The following is a 22,043-nucleotide window of genomic DNA, read 5'->3' as shown; positions in this document are numbered from 1 at the left end:
CAGAGAACGTGTTTCCACTGCTCCAGAATCCTATGGCGTCGAGCTTTACACCACTTCACCCGATGCTTGGCATTGCGCATTGTGATCTTGTGTGCGGCTGCTCAGCCATAGAAACCCATTTCATGACGCTCCCGGCTAACAGTATTTGTGCTGACGTTGCTTCCAGAGGCAGTTTGGAACTCGGTCGTTAGTGTTGCAACCGAGGACAGACCATTTGTACGTGCTTCAGCACTCGGCAGTCCCGTTCTGTGAGCTTGTGTGGCCTACCACTTTGCTGTTGAGCCGTTGTTGCTCCTCGGTGTCTCCACTTCACAATAGGGCAGAAATTTGAGTAACTAACTTGTTGGAAAGGTGGTATTCTACTGCCCAAGTTTGTCAATGGAGATTGCATGGCTGTTTGTGTGATTCTATACACCTGTCAGCAACGTGTGTGGCTGAAATAGCCGAATCCACTAATTTGAAGGGGTGTCCACATTCTTTTGTATAGTGTATTTAGTCTTGTGGTGACAGCTTCAACAATCCCTTTTAAGAGGATGAATTACATTCGCAGAGGAAAACATTTTAGAGTGGAAGTCTTGGAAGATAATACACCAAGAAATCTTGAAAGGCTGTCATGTCTGTAGATGCTTTTCTGTGTGTCTGAGAAGGGAAGGGATCGCTCTGTGCAATGTTTTCACAGATCAGGCTCTGGCTGAGGCTCCAAATGGAGCGGAACAGAAACCAGATGAGTCCCCTTAACACCTGTCCACTGTAGGAAGCAGCTATCTTGAAAGCAAAAATACCCAGTCAGACTGGCACCGGACGTGCTGAGCTTAACATTGTGATAGTTGTGTGTTTTGGAATTGGGTGGAGAATGTGAGGGATGGAGAGACTTGTAGGTGTTGCTGCTTGCAAAATCCACACATGCTAACTAGCTAGCTAGTCTAAACCAAACAAAATAATTTACAATGGAGTACAGATACCGAATGCAGGGAGTGGTCTGGGGGCTTGAAGATTGCCCTTGCAGCCAAGATGAATAACATATTGTGTAGCTTTTAGTCCACCCCCAGCTTTCCCATCTCTTTCAGTAGTTTGTCTTTCTAGCAACTCTTCCTCAGCCTCTGTCTACAGCCAAGCCATGTCCCCAGAGGACTCCAAATGTCATAGGTGGTGACCAATTCCTCTAAACTCTTGCCTTGCCCTGTCAAGCTTCAATACAAAGCAGTAGCTTTATTAGACTTTAACAGAAATATTTGTACCGGTCTTTATTCCACAGATAAGGCGCCAATATTAGAATGAACAGATCCGTCATTTGCAGTCATTTATTTATATTTTTCAATGGTTGCCTGAAGAGGGTGGTCTACGAGCTGCTCATTATTGTCTTAAGTCAAGACTTGAGAGAGAGTAGGCATCATGGCCTAAAATTAACACCCGCCAAATGCGGCCTTATTCTAAAATGGATTAAGTAACCCAAAACAATTCTCAGCAATCTACACACAATAGCCCATAATGACAAAGCGGCCAGCTCTAGGAAGAGTCTTGGTAGTTCTAAACTTCTTCCATTTAAGAATGATAGAGGCCACTGCGTTCTTGGGAACCTTCAATGCTGCAGAAGTGTTTTGGTACCCTTCCCCAGATCTGTGCCTCGACACAATCCTGTCTCAGAGCTCCATGGACAATTCCTTGAACCTCACGGCTTGGTTTTTGCTCTGACATGCACTGTCAACTGTGGGACGTTATATACAGTTGAAGTCGGAAATTTACATACACCTTAGCCATATACATTTAAACTCAGTTTTTCACAATTCCTGACATTTAATCCTAGTAAAAATTCCCGGTCTTAGGTCAGTTAGGATCACCACTTTATTTTAAGAATGTGAAATGTCAATAGTGAAGAGTGATTTATTTCAGCTTTTATTTCTTTCATCACATTCCCAGTGGGTCATAAGTTTACATGCACCCAATTAGTATTTGGTAGCATTGCCTTTAAATTGTTTAACTTGGGTCAAATGTTTCGGGTAGCCTTCCACAAGCCTCCCACAATAAATTGGGTGAATTTTGGCCCATTCCCCCTGACAGAGCTTGTGTAACTGAGTCAGGTTTGTAGGCCTCCTTGCTCGCACACACTTTTTCAGTTCTGCCCACAAATTTTTGATTGGATTGAGGTCAGGGCTTTGTGATGGCCACTCCCAATACATTGACCTTGTTGTCCTTAATCCATTTTGCCACAACTTTGGAAGTATGCTTGGGGTCAATGTCCATTTGGAAGACCCATTTCCTATCAAGCTTTAACTTCCTGACTGATGTCTTCTTGAGATGTTGCTTCAATATATCCACATAATTTTCCTACCTCATGATGCCATCTATTTTGTGAAGTGCACCAGTCCCTCCTGCAGCAAAGCACCCCCACAACATGATGCTGCCACCCCCGTGCTTCACGGTTGGGATGGGGTTCTTCGGCTTGCAAGCATCCCCCTTTTTCCTCCAAACATAACGATGGTCATTATGGCCAAACAGTTCTATTTTTGTTTCGTCGGACCAGAGAACATTTCTCCACAAAGTACGATCGTTGTCCCCATGTCCAGTTGCAAACCGTAGTCTAGTTTTTTTTATGGCGGTTTTAGAGCAGTGGCTTCTTGCCGAGCGGCCTTTCAGGTTATGTCCATATAGGACTCGTTTTACTGTGGATATAGATACTTTTGGCCCTGTTTCCTCCAGTCCTTTGCTGCTGTTCTGGGATTGATTTGCACTTTTCGCACCAAAGTACGTTCATCTCTAGGAGGCAGAACACGTCTCTTTCCTGAGCGGTATGACGGCTGCGTTGTCCCATGGTTTTTATACTTGCATACTATTGTTTGTACAGGTGAACGTGGTATCTTCAGACATTTGGAAATTGCTCCCAAGGATGAACCAGACTTGTGGAGGTCGACAATTTTTTAAAATCTGATATCTTGGCTGATTTCTTTTGATTTCCCCATGATGTTAAGCAAAGAGGCACTGAGTTTGAAGGTAGGCTATGAAATGCATCATAGGTACACCTCCAATTGACTCAATTGATGTCAATTAGCGTATCAGAAGCTTCTAAAGCCATGACATTTTCTGGAATTTTCCAAGCTGTTTAAAGGCACAGTCAACTTCGTGAATGTAACCTTCTGACCCACTGGAATTGTGATACAGTGAAATAATCTGTAAACAATTGTTGAAAAATCACTTGTGTCATGCACAAAGTAGATGTCCTAACCGACTTGCCAAAACTATAGTTTGTTAACCTCTAGGTGCACGGATTCCTTTAACTTCTCTAATATATGTGGGACGCTAACGTCCCACTGCCAAAAGCCAGTAAAAATGCAGAGCGCCAAATTCAAATATATTACTATAAAAATCAAACTTTCATGAAATCACACATGACAGACACCAAATTAAAGCTACACTTGTTGTGAATCCAGCCAACATGTCTGATTTCAAAAGGACTTACGGCGAAAACACACAGAGGAGTAACAAAAAGCAGAAATAGAGATAAAATGAATCACTAAACTTTGATCTTCCTCAGATGACACTCATAGGACTTCACGTTACACAATACATGTATGTTTTGTTCGGTAAAGTTCATATTTATATCCAAAATCTGAGTTTAGGCGGGACGCTACTGTCTCACTCGGCAAAAAGCCAGAGAAATGCAAAGCACCAAATTCAAATTAATTACTATGAAAATTACTATAAAAATCTAACTTTCATTAAATCACACATGAAAGATACCAAATTAAAGCTACACTGGTTGTGAATCCAGCCAACATGTCAGAATTCAAATAGGCTTTTCGGCGGAAGCAAACGATGCTGTTATCTGAGGATAGCACAATAGTAAACAAAGACAGAGAAGTATATTTCAACCCTGCAGGTGCGACAAAACGCAGAAAGAAAAATATAATTTATGCCTTACCTTTGACGAGCTTCTGTTTTTGGCACTCCAATATGTCCCATAAACATCACAAATGGTCCTTTTGTTCGATTAATTCCGTCGACATATATCCAAAATGTCCATTTATTTGGCGCGTTTGATCCAGAAAACCACCGGTTCCAACTTGCTCAAACGTGACTACAAAATATCTCAAAGGTTACCTGTAAACTTTGCCAAAAAATGTCAAACTACTTTTGTAATATAACTTTAGGTATTTTTTAACGTTAATAATTGATAAAATTGAAGACGGGATGATCTGTGTTCAATACAGGATTAAAACCAACTATAGCTAGCTTTCTGGTCACGCGCTTCTATCTAACAGGACAATTCATGTGACTCTCGTTCAAGATAGCCGTACTTCTTCATTACACAAAGGAATAACCTCAACCAATTTCTCAAGACTGTTGACATCCAGTGGAAGCGGTAGGAACTGCAAGCAGGTCCCTTAGAAATCTGGTTTCCCAATGAAAACTCATTGAAAAGAGTGACCTCAAAAAAACATCTGAATGGTTTGTCCTCGGGGTTTCGCCTGCTAAATATGTTATGTTATACTCACAGACATGATTCAAACAGTTTTAGAAACTTCAGAGGGTTTTCTATCCAAATCTACTAACAATATGCATTTCTTATCATCTGGGGATGAGTAGCTGGCAGTTGAATTTGGGTATGCTTTTCATCCAAACGTGAAAATGCAGATTACAGATTGTTATGAGAACTTGAAATCGTCCCTAATTAATCAGCCATGCCGATTAATCGCTCGACCTCTAGTTGTAATGCACTGTAGTGAATCTACTCAATACAAATGCTGACGTTGACACCTAGTGGTGACATTACGAACAGAATGTTACTGTATTTCTCTGCTGTTGTGAACAGTGCAGTTTCAGATTTATTAATTCAGTCCTTGTTTATTAGTGTGCTTGTGGCGCTTCAGCACAAACACTTCAGCATTTTTATCCACTGCCGTAGATGGGCAAATCTTTAAGTTGTACCTAAGGTAAACTGAACAAGTGTTTTGATGTACTTTCATAGTTAGAGGATTTAGTTGCTTTTTGCTGGTTATCATGTAAACCACAAATGTTCTTAACCTGTCTAGGATCAGCGTGCCGCTAGCGGCACTCCCCCCCCCCCCCCCCCACTGAAAAACCAGTGCCGCGAAATTCAAAAAAAATATTTTTTTAAAATATTTAACTTTCACACATTAAAGTCCAATACAGCTAATGAAAGACACAGATCTTATGAATCCAGTCAACATTTCCGATTTTTAAAATGTTTTACAGGGAAGACACAATATGTAAAGATGTACATCTATTACCTAAAAACACATTAGCATATTCCACCATCTTTTATTTGTCCACCAACACCAGTAGCCATCACCAATTCGGCTAAACTAAGATATTTATAGCCCCTAACCAACAAAAAAACTCATTAGATGACAGTCTGATAACATATTTATGGTATGGGATAGGTTTTGTTAGAAAAAAGTGCATATTTCAGGTAGATGGCATAGTTTACAATTGCACCCACCATCACAAATGGACTAGAATAATTACAATGAGCAACGTGTTTACCTAACTACTAATCATCAAACATTTCGTAAAAATACACAGCATACACGAATCGAAAGACACAGATCCTGTGAATACAGACAATATTTCAGATTTTCTAAGTGTCTTACAGCGAAAACACAATAAATCGTTATATTAGCTTAGCACATAGCAATTAGCAGCCCAGCATTGATTCTAGCCAAAGTGAGCGATAAAAGTCAACATCGCCAAAAGATATTAATTTTTTCACTAACCTTCTCAGAATTCTTCCGATGACACTCCTGTAACATCACATTACAACATGCATATACAGTTTGATCGAAAATGTTTATATTTAGCCACCAAAATCATGGTTAGACAATGTGAAATGTAGACAAGCTGGTAAAGAAAACGTCCTTGCGCCACTTAGACAGTGATCTACTCTTATACATAAATACTCATAAACGTGACTAAAAAATATAGGGTGGACAGGGATTGATAGACAATTTAATTCTTAATACAATTGCGTTATTACATTTTTTAATTTATCCTTACTTTTCAATACAGTTTGCGCCAAGCGAAGCTACGTCAAAAAACATGGCGTCCTAAGCCACTAAAATGTTTCGACAGAAACACGATTTATCATAATAAAAATGTCCTACCTTGAGCTGTTCTTCCATCAGTATCTTGGGCAAAGGATCCTTTCTTGGGAGAAATCGTCTTTTGGTGGAAAGCTGTCCTCTTGCCATGTGGAAATGTCAACTACGTTCGGGATGAACTGAAAAGCGTGACCAACTTTTCACATCGTTGCAAAAATAAATGTCCCAAAATCGCACTAAACGGATATAAATTGCTATAAAACGCTTTAAATTAACTACTTTGTGATGTTTGTAACTCCTATAACGAGTGAAAAGATGACCGGAGAAATATAACAGGCTAAACTAATGCTTGGAACAGGAGAGGGTCGGTGTCTTCCACGCGCGTTACGCAGCAAGAAAAGACTTGCTAGCTAAAGGTTTTTTTCATTTGTAGGGCCTGTGAACGAGCAATCGAGCCCGTTGGAATCGTCATCACGTAAAGGCATCCAGGGGAAGACGTAAGAAGTGTCCGTATAGTCATAGCAACGACAGTGCCCTTTTAAATGACTTCAGAAAAGTGGCCAACGTTTCTCAAATCTGACTCCATGTCAGGGAAATTGCTGTAGAATGGGCTCTGTTCCACTTAGAGACAAAATTTCAACTCCTATAGAAACTATAGACTGTTTTCTATCCAATAATAATAATAATATGCATATTGTACGATCAAGGATTTTGTGGGAAGCCGTTTAAAAAATTAGCCACATTAGCATAAATAGTCTAAACAGCGCCCCCATCCCCAACAGGTTAACTTATGTTAATTTTAATTATTACTTAAGAAATCATCAATTAGTGTATTTGTTAAATTGTGCTCCAAATGATTGTAAAGTTTTTTTCATTCCACCTCTAATAAAAAAAAAAAAATGAAATATATATTGTTAATTGGTGACATTTGCCTCCCTAAAATTGGTATCGGACCCAAACATCCCATATCGGTCGGGCTAGACTTTATTGCTGCTAGTTTCTTTGTTGAATGTTTTATTAAGTTCAGGTTCAATTGATTTGGGAGTGTAGTTTTCAAGTAAAATATAACTCGTATTGCTTTCTTGTCATTGAGGCCTATTTCACTTGAAGCTGAGCTTGTTGAAGGGAAAAGATACCCCTTGCGCACACAGTTTTAAAATCTTGCAACAGCTGTTCTAATATAGGCTAATCTAATCTCTCCTTGCTGTTGGTTTGACAGTGAATGCTATTCTGCCATCCTGCTAGTGTGAACAAACAGTTGGCTCCACTGTATCCTGCCCTGACCAATATACCAGTGCCCTATGGCCTAGATCAGAATCACCCTCTCCCTGTTAAAATCCAAGTTTATTGGTCGCGCACACAGATTTGCAGATGTTATTGCAGGTACAGCAAAATGCTTCTGTTTCTAGCTTCAACAGTGTAGCAATAAAAATAAAAAAACTTATATGGGATGAGCCATGACTAAAATACAGTATATACAAATATATAGTGTGTGAAAAAATGTGTAACCATTATTAAAGCGACTAGTGTTCAATGACTCTGTACATAGGGCAGCGGTCTCAAAGGTGCAAGGTAGAGTATCGGGTGGTAGCCGACTAGAACAGTAAGGTTTAGGGCAGGGTACTGGGCGGAGGCTGGTTAGTGACTTTCACAGTCTGATGGCCTGGAGGTAGAAGCTGTTTCTCAGTCTCTCGTTCCAAGCTTTGATGCACCTGTACTGGTTGTGGCTCGGTTGGCTGAGGTCCTTGATGATCTTCTTGGCCTTCCTGTGACACTGGGTGCTGTAAATGTCCTGGACGCTCACGAGGACTGTGTGGGCGCCGTGAGTAAGTCATTTAAGCGTGTTAACCCTCGCAAGGCTGCCGGCCCAGACAGCATACCAAGCCATGTCTGATGAAACCAGTCACCGAATCTGTGTATACATCGATACTGTTCTCAGAGGCAACCTGGAACATTTCCCAATCTGTGTGATCAAAACAATGAAGCATAGATTCGGATTGGTCTGACCAATGTCGAACAGTCCTTACCAATGGCGCTTCCTGTTTAAGTTTCTGCCTATAGGTGGGAAGGAGCAGAATGGCGGTGTAATCTGATTTTGCAGAAGGGAGGACCGGGGAGGGCATTATTGCCTTCCCGGAAGGGAGAGTAACAGAGTAGCAATGTTTTAACACCACCCTATTCAGATTCAGAGTAAACGTTCTCCTAAAGTGATTGTGAGAGAACTGTTATATGATGATCATTAAAGAAAAACACTAGTTATAATCTGAGGTAGGTGGTGGGGGTGTGGAGGGAGGAGTTGTAGCCATGAAGGAGGCTGGGTTCTCTGGGTTAGCTGAGAGACACAATGCTTTCCTTTCCTAATGAGGTGGTGTTCCAGCCCTGGGAGATGGGCTCTGTAGGAGTCCAAAAGCCTTTTCCTTGGTTACCCAGCCATTACACACACACTCCCTCTCCAGTCTTAACGAGGGCTGTTAAGGTGACTGTATTACCACCACATGGGCAGTCAAGAGTCATGACCACAGTCAAATTCCGTGTGAGTGCTGAGTCATGGAAACTAGACTTCTCCTAAACTGTGCTCTGATGCCGCTGGTGGTCATAAGTAGCCTACCAAACTTTCTAAAGGCTAGCACTCAGCGCTCTATTGTCCCTCTAATCCAAGGCTCTCCAATCCTCTTCCTGAAGAGCTACCATCTGTCAGGTTTTAACTCCAACCATAATCCAGCGTACCTGACTAATAATTAGTTGTTTGATAAGTTGAAACCGGTTAGTTACAACTGCGGTTGGAGCAAAGACCTACAGGAGCGTAGCTCTCCATGAACAGGGTTGGAGAGCACTGCTCTAATCAGTCTGACATCAATGCAAATGCAACTTTAAAAAAACTAAGTGTAGCCTATAGGCCTAGGACCCCTGGAACTGGGTTGGAGACCCCATAGCTTACAGTACTTAAAGCTCAGACACACCGGTAGGACTTTCAAAGTTTCCCTGCCCGACAGTACTTTGAATGCTGACACTCTGTTCAGAGGTGCTATTTCGTTTGTGTTCAAAACCCAAAAAGCTTGGAAGTCGTCAGCCACCCAGCCTTGTTAAAATACTCCAAACCAGAAGGTGGCAATAGTGTTTGGAAATGCATAGCCATGAGTGTTGCTTATGATCTGGATTTCTATACGTGCTAATGTTGCTTTTTTCTAGAAACACCCAGTTGATAGTAGCAAGATGGCCACAGCTAGATGACTACCTAGCAAGATGACGAAAAACAATTTAATTCGCTCTCCATAGTCCTGTATTTCCAGCCCATTGCCCAATATTTAGCAAGCTAGCTAACGTTAGCACATAGTGCCATGTTCTTAGCTAGCTAACACAGGCAGCTGTTTCATGGAAACTAGCTAATACATTGTGTATGTCAATAGTAGCTACAAGTGGTTAGCTAGCTTGGAGGAAGTATTTAGTGTTGTGTGCATTGTCTGTGGACTTAGCTAGCTACCATCCCATAGCCTACATTGCATATAAAGTGTGGCTGGTTCCCTGCTTAATCTTTTATAAAAATATGGCTCTCCATGGGGTGGTTCGTGCTCTCTGATTGGCTCAAAGTCAAGCTGTTGGCCACTGAAGAGCTCAAATTCTCTGGCACGGATGTCACGTGAATGTAAATTAGTTAACCTTGTGAGTCAATTTCCACCCCCCCCAGGCTTAGACTCTAGACTAAATGGTTAAAAAATAATGTACACATCCTATCTAGAGTCAGGCTAATTCTAATGGTGTTTCTAATAATGTTAAATTCAGCAGGAATAATGGAACGTCTGACTGTGTAGCATGATTAATATTTGAATGGTTGCAGAAACTCTAACAATACAGGCTCATAAAACACCATTTGTTTCTATATCCCTCCTCTTTGATAGCGCTGCAGATTTGGTTACTCAGTCAGTTGATTAATTTCTCTTTGTCGTTTTCTCCCGTACCGAGCCATCCACAGATCCTCTCTGTGCGTCCGTACCGCTCCATGGAAATGGCGTGAGTTGAAAAGGGCCTGATAAATAATTCACTGTTTTGAATGACTGCTGAGTTTCCCAGGGAAGTAACTTTTTCCTTTTATGAATTTTTCATCACTTGGATAATTAATCCAGCATAGCAAGCCAGCCTATCATAACCACCAACATACTGGTTAATATAATGTAGGGTTGCTTTGTAATTAGATTAAAACGGGAGGACATTTAATGGGCAGAAATTTGCAGTGAGTGACTTTGATGTAGGTTGGAAGAAGTTTCATCAATGGTGAGGTCTGAGATGGTAACTCTGCGCAACAGGAACTGATGTAAAAGGTTTGGTCTGTTCAGTCTTGCAAGTGTGTGTGTGTGTGTGTGTGTGTGTCACCCTGTCTGTCATGATGCCCTGATCTTTAGAGCGTTGTTAATGAAGATGAAGCGGGCCGTTCATTAACGGATTTACTCGGTGTGCCTTAAGCAGGATTAATGCCAGGCCTGTGGAGCGAGGGAAGACGAAACAAGTGTTTTTAAAGATTGAGGGATCGCATGGGAGGGGTGGAGGCCTGTCAACAGGCTGTTAGAGACGGCAGGCCTATACTGAGGCATGTTCAGATGTTTAGCTTCTATCCGGGATCCTTGGGATGTCCCTCCCCTAAACCCTAACCTTAATCCTTAACCATTATCTAACTGTTTTCAATTTAAACGTTAATAGGGTGATGTCAGAGTTGGGACGTCCCAAGGATCCCGTTTTTTCCATTGTTCCCTTACCCATACCACCGATAGAACAGGGAGCCAAGCGCTAAAATGGCGGCGAAAGAAATGGCAGCAGCTTTACAGACGCCTAACCAATTGTGCTATTAGGTGTTTTTTCCCCCACGTCATTTAACTTATTTTGTACGTAATGTTTCTGCCACTATCTTACGGCAAAAAAAGAGCTTCTGGATATCAGGACAGCGATCACTCACCTCAGATTTGACAAAGATATTTTCTTCTACAAGCAGGAAGCACAGGACATACTGCGAACACCCGACAAGGCCGACATCCCCGTTTATTAGCAAGAGAAAGAGACGCAGGTACAGAGGACACAGAGCGGGGGGCCTCGTTAGAATCCGGAGAAGGCGAGTGGGAAAGCTGCCGTTAAGTCAATATTTCTCGCCAACGTATAATCATTGTACAATAAATTAGACGTGGTACGATCGAAAATATCCTACCAACGGGACCAAGAACCGTAACCTCTTATGTTTCACGGAATCGTGGCTGAATGATGACATAGACCGGCTAGATAAAACAACCCACTCCGTTAAGATTGGGGGGGGGGGGGGATCTACATGTTTGTAAACAGCTGGTGCACGAAATCTAAGGAAGTCAAGATTTTGCTCTCCTGAAGTAGAGTATCTTATGATAAATTGCAGACCACACTATTTGCCAAGAGTTTATCTATACTTTTCGTGGCTGTTTATTTACCACCACAGTGACTGTACGTACATAAGCCATGGATTACAGGCCACATTCGCACTGAGCTAAAGGGTTGAGCTGCGCTTTCGAGGAGCGGTACTCTAACCCGGAGGCTTGTAAAAAATCCTGCTATGCCCTCCAAACAGGCAAAGCGTCAATACAGGGCTAAGTTCGAATCCTACTACACCGTCTCCGACGCTGGTCTTATGTGGCAGGGCTTGCAAACTATTACAGACAACAAAAGGAAGCACAGCCGCGAGCTGCCCAGTGACACGAGCCTACCAGATGAGCTAAATCACTTCTGTGCTCGCTTCGAGGCAAGCAACACCGAGGCATGCATGAGTGCTGTCCCGGATGTCTGTGTGATCACGCTCTCCATAGCCGACGTAAGACCTTTAAACAGGTCAATATTCACAAGGCCTCGGGGCCAGACGGATTACCAGGATGTGTGCTCCGGGCATTTGCTGACCAACTGGCAAGTGTCTTCGCTGACATTTTCAACATGTCCCTGATTGAGTCTGTAATACCAACATGTTTCAAGCAGATCACCATAGTCCCTGTGCCCAAGAACACTACTCACGTCTGTAGCCATGAAGTGTTTTGAAAGGTTGGTAATGGCTCACAACAACACCATTATCCCAGAAACCCTAGACCCACTCCAATTTGCATACCGCCCTAACAGATCCACAGATGATGCAATCTCTATTGCACTCCACACTGCCCTTTCCCACCTGGACAAAAGGAGCACCACTCTTTCTCTTCTGGTTAGGGCCAGTTTGCGCTGTTCTGTGATAGGAGTAGTACACAGCGTTGTACGAGATCTTCAGTTTATTGGCAATTTCTCACATGCAATAGTCTTCATTTCTCAGAACAAGAATCGACTGATGAGTTTCAGAAGAAAGATCTTTGTTTCTGGCCATTTTGAGCCTGTAATCGAACCCACAAATGCTGATGCCCCAGATTCTCAACTAGTGTAAAGGCGGACAGTTTTATTGCGCCTTTAATCAGTACAACAGTTTTCAGCTGTGCTAACATAATTGCAAAAGGGTTTTCTAATTATCAATTAGCCTTTATAAAATGATACATTTGGATTCGCTAACACAATGTGCCGTTGGAACACAGAAGTGATGGTTGCTGATAATGAGCCCTGCAAAATGACCTCCAGCAGGCCACAAATGTGCATGTGTCAGCATATGGTCTCACATGGGGTCTGAGGATCTCATCTCGGTACCTATTGGCAGTCAGGCTACCTCTGGCGAGCACATGGAGGGCTGTGCGGCCCCACAAAGAAATGCCACCCCACACCATGACTGACCCATCGCCAAACCGGTCATGCTGGAGGATGTTGCAGGCAGCAGAACGTTCTCCACGGCGTCTCCAGACTCTGTCACGTCTGTCACATGTGCTCATGTGCTCAGTGTGAACCTGCTTTCATCTGTGAAGAGCACAGGGCGCCAGTGGCGAATTTGCCAATCATGGTGTTCTCTGGCAAATGCCAAACGTCCTGCACGGTGTCGGGCTGTAAGCACAACCCCCACCTGTGGACGTCGGGCCCTCATACCACCCTCATGGAGTCTGTTTCTGAACATTTGAGCAGACACATGCACATTTGTGGCCTGCTGGAGGTCATTTTGCAGGGCGCTGGCAGTGCACCTCCTTGCACAAAGGCGGAGGTAGCGGTCCTGCTGCTGGGTTGTTGCCCTCCTACGGCCTCCTCCACGTCTCCTGATGTACTGGCCTGTCTCCTGGTAGCGCCTCCATGCTCTGGACACTACGCTGACACACAGCAAACCTTTTTGCCACCGCTTGCATTGATGTGCCATCCTGGATGAACTGCACTACCTGAGCCACTTGTGTGGGTTGTAGACTCCGTCTCATGCTACCACTAGAGTGAGAGCACCGCCAGCATTCAAAAGTGACCAAAACATCAGCCAGGAAGCATAGGAACTGAGAAGTGGTCTATGGTTACCACCTGCAGAATCACAACTTTTTTGGGGGTGTCTTGCTAATTGCCTATAATTTCCACCTTTTGTCTATTCCATTTGCACAACAGCATGTGAAATGTATTGTCAATCAGTGTTGCTTCCTAAGTGGACAGTTTGATTTCACAGAAGTGTGATTGACTTGGAGTTACATTGTGTTTTTTAAGTGTTCCCTTTATTTTTTTGAGCAGTGTATAATACTTTTGTACTTTTACCCCATTTTCTGTTACATGAATATTTTTGAAAAAGCCTTTACAGTGTTAAAATAGGCCTATACTTTGGTTTTGTTTGAAAAATGTATACTCACACAAGTATTCAAATACTAATGTCCCTTTTGAATATTTGAATAAATGTGCACATCCCTAACCCATTGAGATGGAAAAAGGCCCAGATGGTAACCCTCTATACCCATCCTAGACCTGGCTGTGGACTCAGCCCTGCCCTGGCCCCTGACCTAGGCCTGGGGCTAGCACCCCCACAGAGGGGGGGATCTAGAAGGATGGTGGTCCTCATGAGCCCTTAGCTGTGATTTAGCAGATTAAGGGAGTCATACTTGCCTGGTTGACTTCCATGTCCTGTAGCTGGCAGACCCTGAGTGACTTTTCAGAATAAGAGAGAGCCTGGCCTTAACCCCTGGCTGGCTGGTGCTCACAGCAACAAGGGGAAACTGGGATGTTAACAAGTTGTTCATATTCACTATTTGAAATATGATGTAATAGGCCTAATTTGTAATTCCTCTTGATAGCTCCGGCCCTCTTAAAGGTGTTGTGAGGTCTTTCATCAAGGCTTCATTTTTAAGATGATGGGACATTAAATAATCCGCACCTCACCCCCTCGGTTTATAACATGCCAGGCCACCCAAGAGGAAGGCTGAGAGGGGGGGGGCACTGGCCCAGCCGGTCACCAACTGATGAAGCAATTAAGAGATTACTCACTCCTGTGACTGTGTCTTGAAATATACCCCCCTTTCTCTACCAAAAACCAACTCGACACTAGGCATTAAACCACTTAATACAAAGGTCAGGATTTTATCATTACTGTGTAACTGTTAATAGGGCTTACACAATTACCGTATAACCGACAGTTATGGATGAAAACCGTCATTGTTTTTGTGTGGAAGAAACAGCAGACTGTAGATGGGACAGCCGGTCATTCGTCTGGTTGAGTCCGATTCTGCTGTAACATATGCCTTGTTTGCACCTTGCGCTTAAATGTGGGCTTGGTGATCTAATCAATATGATCCTATCACTATCTGATCAACGTTTGTTGTGTCTCCACACGATTTCCTGGTCCAATATGAATGCATTTATTTTAAAGGTCCAATTCACCTATTTGTTATCTCTATATCAATGCAATTCTGGGTAACATTAAGTACCTTACTGTGATTTGTTTTCAAATAAAATGGCAAAAAATTAATTTTACAAGCAAGAATTTTCACCTGGACTGTCTGCGAGGGGTTTGAGTGGGGAGGGGAAAACGTACATTTTGCTGTTATTGGCAGAGTGGGTTGGAACTTTCTTATTGGCCTATTAACTAATTCACTGCATGGTGATGTCACTTTGGAAGGCCGAAACTTCCTTCCACCAAAACAGGCTGAAATTTCAGGCGGTGTTTTCAAACGGCCAATCAGAATTTGTTTTTCCTCACAAAAGGGATTTTTTTACAGAAATACAGTAATCCCTCGTTTATCGCGGGGGTTACGTTCCGAAAATGACCCGCGATAAGTGAAATCCGCGAAATAGAAACCTTTTTTTTTTTTTTTTTACAATTAGCAACTATTACATGTATACAAATACAGTGACTCACGTGTAGGCCGTTTCACTGCTCTTCAGACTGGGCCGCTGCATCCTGACTGCGCTCTGCAGTGTTCTCTTCTTCTGAAGCCCGCGGTGCAGGTGTGTTTGTTCGGGAGAAGAACAAAGTGATAGGCAGCTGTTGTCGCTCTTTTTTCTTCTTTGCAAAAAGATCCTTGTACACCGACATGCCACCATCGATTACGTTGGAGAACTGTAATGAACGGCTCATCAAAGGGTCCCATTCCTCAGCTACTCGCTTAAGTTCAGTGGCCATTCGCACCATGGTTGCTAAGCGACCAAGCGTTAGTCCTTCCTCCTCATCTCTCGTGTCCAATTCGTAGCATGTTTTGATACAAGAAGCGGGAGTGAGTTTTTAGCGAATCAGAATGCAGAGCACAATGCACCAAAAAAAAAAAAAAAAATGCATTATGAAAATCCGCGAAATAGCGAATCCGCGATAAGTGAACCGCGAAGTGGCGAGGGATCACTGTACTCCTCTTTCATCAGCTGTCTGTGTGGCTGGTCTCAGATGATTGCGCAGGTGAAGAAGCCGAATGTGGAGGTCCTGGGCTGGCGTGGTTGTGAGGTTGGACATACTGCCAAATTCTCTAAAAATTACTTTGGAGGCGGCTTATGGTAAAGAAATGAAGATTAAATTATCTGGCAACAGCTCTGGTGGACATTCTTTCAGTCTACATGCCAATTGCACGCACCCTCAACTGGAGACATCTGTGACATTGTGTTTTGTAATACAACTGCACATTTTAGTGGCCTTTTATTGTCCCCAGCACAAGGTGTACCTGTGTTTTGATCATGCTGTTGAATGTTTTTTCATATGCCACACCTATCAGGTGGATGGATTATCTTGCAAAAGGAGAAATTCTCACCAACGGGATGTTAACACATTTGTTAACAAAACTTTTGTGCGTCATGGTACCAACACTTTACATGTTGCGTTTATATTTTTGTTCAGTGTAGAACACTTGTGGATTTATATTAAGAAGCGAAGTGGAAATCGTTGTCACGAACATCTGATTACATCTGACTATACAGACGAAGTGTCCGTGGTCAAGCAACAACGACTGCTCTCCTTGAGTGACGTGGCAGGACTTGCTCTCTCCCTCAGTGGCAGGGAGTTTTTTTCCCTTTTTTCCAGTAATGACAATAGTGATCTTCCTGCAAGCCCTATCTATTGTCCTTGAACACAGTGGGCTGCTAAAGATGGACACCTTTCGGTTGCTAGGAGACATGAACTGCCATCATTGGCATGGTGATATGTTTGGATCCACTGGAGAAAAGGCGGGGGGAGCGAAATGGGCCCAGGGATGTTGGGATTGGATCCCAGCGCTTCAGAGATGGGGACGGTGAGAGAATAAGGGAGGGAGCTGAAGAAGGTGATTGGCTGAGGTTAATAAGGAATAATGAAGTACTTTTGTTGTTTCTCACACTGAAGTTAGCTGAAGGAAAAACAAATGTATTTCTATACCTTCCAAAACATTTTTTGACAAAAAAAGTGGGTGGGTGAGTGCCAAGTTGGAGGCATGGTGGCTTCAAAACAACTCCCGTCACTCATCTAGTGAAAACATAAATCATTGGTGCTGCCCTGCAGAACACACAACATCCCGAGGACACCACGGCCCTGTGAGGCTAACATGCTGACCAGACCGGACACGTCGCGTGGGTCGCAAAATACATTTTGAAATCCATGATATTCAATTATTGCCAAGGGCAGCGCGATCTGCGTCAGAAATAGAAAGGAGTTCTATTTTAGCAAGTCCTGCCTCTCCCATCTCCTCATTGGTTTATAGAAGCAGGTACCCACGTGCCATCTCCTCATTGGTTATACCCACGTGGGTGATTGAAAGACAAATTGTTTGGCCGGTTGCCATGGTAATTCTATGAAAGTTTAGATGCCAATCACCATATAAGTTCAAAGATGAAAAAGCCTGGAAGGAGGAGAGATGATTAGGAATGATTCGGTTGACTGTTTTATGTGTGGATTAATTGTCGGAATAGATGACCTTGTGCATTTCAGGTAAAATAACAACTCAATGTTTATATCCCAGGACAAATTAGCTAGCAACAGCAAGCTAGCTAAATAGGACAAATTAGCTAGCATGTGCAAGCTAGCTAAATTGCCATACATGTTTAATGCTTTTCGACCTGTCCCCAAATTGTTCAGAGTTTGTTTTGATATTTTAACCTGCGTTTGGTGTGGGGGGGACAAAAAACATTTATGCACGATGGTGCACGCGTGCAGCCGGTTTGGGTTCCGTGTAAAATTTATTCCCACATTCAATCTGGATGTAAATCTAGTGATACTCCCCAGATGATGTTGATGCCACGACTGTGGTATGCATTATGGTCAGATGTAATCAAACCTGTGTAAGAGAATTTTGAAGACCGCCTGAAATTTCTGCCTGTTTTGGTGGGATGGAGTTTTGCCTGCCTGGTGACATCACTAGGCGGTACAATAGTTAATAGACCAATAAGAAAGTTCCACACTTCTCTGCCAATAACAGCTGGTTTTCAGTTTTCCCCTCCCCACTCAGACCACTCCCAGGCAGTCCTAGCAAAATTCTTGCTTGATACATTTCTTTGCTATGAAGCTATTTCGTTTCTTTCTGACCATTTTAATTGAAAACAATCACAGCAAGTTGCATAATTGTTACCCCCCCCCAAAATTATTTTGATAAAAAAAAAAAAACTGCTGTATTGGACCTTTAACCCAGGACTCTGATTGGTTAAGGGGGGGGGGGGGGGGGTCTTGTGAGGCCTATGGGCATCCTAGAGCAAAACATTTTTGTGAGATTCTCACCATTGCACAGAGGGGTCATATTAGTGTGTAGCCCAATTGGTTCCGACGCTACAGACAGAAGTTTGCAGATCGGCTGTACTGCCTTTAGACGAGTCTCCTGACACGTGTGGAGGTTGTAGATCAAAACGGAGAACACATCACGTTTTGCATGAGTCATCTTTCCATAGTGGTGCGCTACAGATTGTGAGAAGACCGATTTTCGGGATGTCTTATGATCTGACAAACGCTGCTCTAGCTCTGTCACCTTTCACCGCAGATGCGGAAGAGGGACATGGGTAAATTGCAGTTGGTCCAGAATAGAGCAACACAAATTGCACTTAGATGTACACGGAGCCCGGATGTCAGTAACATGCATGTTAATCTCTCCTGGCTCGAAGTTCAGGAGAGATTGACTGCATATCTATTGGTCTTTGTGAGGTGTTGGTGCTGAACTGTCTGTTCAAGCTGTTGGCACACAGTTCGGACACTCATCGGTACAACATAAAACATGCAATCGTAGGTCTTTTCACAGTCCCCAGGTTCGGAACAGAGGCTGGGAAACACAGTTTTAAATAGAGCCATGACTACATAGAATACTCTGCCTCCCCAGGTAACTCAAGCTTACAGTAAAAACAGATTAAAAAAACAGATAAAATAACACTATGGCACAACTTGGACTGTGAAGAGGCAGCCATTATTTAGATATATATTTATTTGTATTGTAATTTGCGCTGTATTGTGCTATGTAAGTGGGTGGCCATTCACGAGCCTTGGAAAGGCTCATATTGCAGGAGCCATCACCTATTTCTGAAGCGTGAGGCAGAGGCAGGATATTATGTAGTGTTATTTATTTTATTTGTTTTGTTACCAGTTTGGACCCCAGGAAGAGTAGTCACTGCCTTGGCAACAGCAAATAGGGGATCCAAATAAAAAACTAAATAATACTATCTAAACTTGTAGTAATCATGGTCGAATTACCGACCGGTGGGTCCCCATGGATTTTGGTAGTCTGTCAGATATCGTTTTAAAATCTACAAACATTTCTCTCCGTCCCATTGCAAAATGTGTAGAATTGCATGAAAATAAAAACTAAAACCTGGCTAGAGCCAGTCTCTTACTGCATGTATTGGTATAGATGTGGGTACGCAGACTCTCGAGCCACTGTGGCCCCCGTGATGAGTTCAGATCTTTTGTGGCCTCCACCCTTTCAAAGTTACAAAAACCTGGTTTATGCTGTTGATTCAAAACTGCAATAGAGGTTTTAGGCAATTTATACAGTTTTTGATCACACTACTGTGAGAAAAACACATTGACATGCTCCTGTGTAAAAACTGTCATTAGAATATGAATAATTTGACTTGAACTCCATGTCTCGCTCTCTCCAGGTGATGGAGTGTGCTGGGCATTAGTAGGAGCGCTGTAAGACACAGCCAGGATACATAAGTGAAGGTCAGGGGTCATGTGTCAGCCTGCAGCCTGATGCCCACACTCCCGTCACCTTCACTGGCCATGGACGGGGAGAACTACCTGCACCCAGAGGGGCCGCAGCTGGACAGCAGCATGTTCGAAGTGGCTTCTTCTAATATGGAGGTACGTCGTATGCACGCACGCACGCACCCACACACACACTACACGTTTACACATCCACCTACTTGGGAAACTCAAAAGTTCCAGGAAAATGTGGCAACATAATATGCTAATAATAAATGGCTGCACAATGTGCCAATATTATTCCAGCAAATGTGGCTCCATAATATAGGCTATATTATAGTATGCAAATAATGTTATTGTAATCAGAGGGCTTAATATACAGTGCATTCGGAAAGTATTCAGACCTCATCCCCTTTTCCACATTTTGTTACGTTACAGCTTTTTTCTAAAATTGATTAAAAAAATAAATAAAAAATCCTTATCTACACACTACCCCATAATGACAAAGTGAAAACATATTTTCTGATTTTTTTTACAATTTATATTAAAGAAACAAACACATTTACATAAGTATTCAGACCCTTTGCTATGAGACTCGGAATTGAGCTCAGGTACATCCTGTTTCCATTGATCATCCTTGATGTTTCTACAACTTGATTGGAGTCCACCTGTGGTAAATTCAATTGATTGGACATGATTTGGAAAGGCACACATCTGTCTATAAAAGGTCACACAGTTATCAGAGTAAAAACCAAGCCATGGAATTGTCTGTAGAGCTCCGAGACAGGGCTGTGTCGAGTCACCGATCTGGGGAATGGTACAAAAATAATTCTGCAGCATTGAATGTCCCCAAGACCACAGGGGCCTCCATCATTGTTAAATTAAAGAAGTTTGGAACCACCAAGACTTTTCCTAGAGCTGGCCAAACTGAGCAATCGGGTGAGAAGGGCTTTGGTCAGTGAGGTGACCAAGAACCCGATGGTCACTCTGACAGAGCTCCAGAGTTCCTCTGTGGAAATGGGACAACCTTTCAGAAGGACAACCATCTGTGCAGCACTCCACCAATCAGGCCTTTTATGGTAGAGTGCCCAGAGGGTAGCCACTCCTCAGTAAAAGGCACATGACAGCCTGCTTGGAGTTTGCCAAAAGGCACCTGAACACGATTCTCTGGTCTGATGAAATCAAGATTGAAATATTTGGCCTGAATGCCGAGCATCACGTCTGGAGGAAACCTGTTACCATCCCTACAGTGAAGTGTGGTGGCTGCATCATGCTGTGGGGATGTTTTTCAGCGGCAGGGACTGGGAGACTAGTCAGGATCATGGGGAAAGATGAATGGAGTAAAGTACAGAGATCCTTGGTGAAAACCTGCTCAGGACCTCAGACTGGGGCAAAGGTTCACCTTCCAACAGGACAACGACCCTAAGCACAGCCAAGAAAATGCAGGAGTGGCTTCGGGACAAATCTCAATGTCCTTGAGTGGCCCAGCCAGAGGCCGGACTTTCTAAAAACCTGTTTTTGCTTTGTCATTACGGGGTATTGTGTGTAGATTTAATCAATTTTAGAATAAGGCTGAAACTTAACAAAATGTGGAAATAGTCTAGCGGTCTGAATACTTTCAAAATGCACTGTAAATACTATGCACGTCAGTCTCTCTTGGCTACGAGTTGGAGAGACTTGACTGCATCACTTATTTTTATAAGTAACAATGTGTTGAATTCCAAATTGTTTGCATAGTCAACTTACACACAGCTCTGACACACACCATACATGCCACCAGGGGACTTTTCAGTTCCCAAATCCAGAACAAATTCAAGAAAGGTTACCGTATTATATAGAGACATTATTACATGGAACTCCCATCTGATATTGCTCAAATGAACAACAAACCTGGTTTCAAGAAACGGATAAAGCAGCACCTCACGGCACAACGCCTCTCCCCTATTTGGCCTAGATATTGATATGTAGGTTATTTGTGCCGTTTTTACAATTATGTGCTTTTCTTGACAATTAATGTATTATGTAATGTTTCATGTTTTGTGCAGACCCCAGGACGAGTAGCTGCTGCTTTCGCAACAGCTAATGGGGATACTAACAAAATACAAAATATTGTCATGGTGGTTTAGGACACGTTAACATAACCAGAACCTGGAACACAAGAAATGGCTGTCATGTGTTAGACGGTTTGCCATTTTGTTTGGTACAGTGACATCTTTGTGGTGACAGTTATCTCGACTGATGCAGGGCCTGATACAGGTTCAGGTATTAACTAGTGCAAGGCATCATCTGTCTCTCTTCAGGAGTTGCTGGCACGATCTAGTTTCTCAGACCCAGAGGAACAAAGACATGGTAAATGGTTTGCCCAATAGCACTCTGGTTGTTTTCTCGATGGCACTCTGTGAAATGCACTGGTGAAAATAAAAGCACTATATTCACCAATGTAATTTGAGGGAAAATGGTACACCTTGTCACAGAGGTTTAAACTTAATGAATGCAGAGAACTTTTATATGATTCCTGACAAAGTAATTTGACAATATAAATGCAA

At 42.8% G+C, this 22,043-nt stretch overlaps 1 protein-coding gene across 3 annotated transcripts in view; it reads left to right on the top strand.

Annotated features, from left to right (window-relative positions):
- LOC129810856 (protein strawberry notch homolog 2-like) overlaps positions 1-22,043 on the top strand; it is a 134,510-nt gene that overhangs the window by 11,789 nt on the left and 100,678 nt on the right. For all 3 annotated transcript variants that reach the window (XM_055861808.1, XM_055861806.1, XM_055861807.1), the window contains exon 2: positions 19,452-19,656. In XM_055861808.1, the coding sequence (XP_055717783.1) occupies positions 19,546-19,656 (111 nt within the window). In that variant the 5' untranslated portion in view covers positions 19,452-19,545. The remainder of the gene's footprint in view (positions 1-19,451; positions 19,657-22,043) is intronic.

The sequence above is a fragment of the Salvelinus fontinalis genome, chromosome 14 (genome assembly GCF_029448725.1).
Source record: "Salvelinus fontinalis isolate EN_2023a chromosome 14, ASM2944872v1, whole genome shotgun sequence".
NCBI classification, from domain to species: Eukaryota; Metazoa; Chordata; class Actinopteri; order Salmoniformes; family Salmonidae; genus Salvelinus; species Salvelinus fontinalis.
Note: the sequence above shows the minus strand (reverse complement) of the source record. Positions and strands in the feature narration are given on the sequence as shown.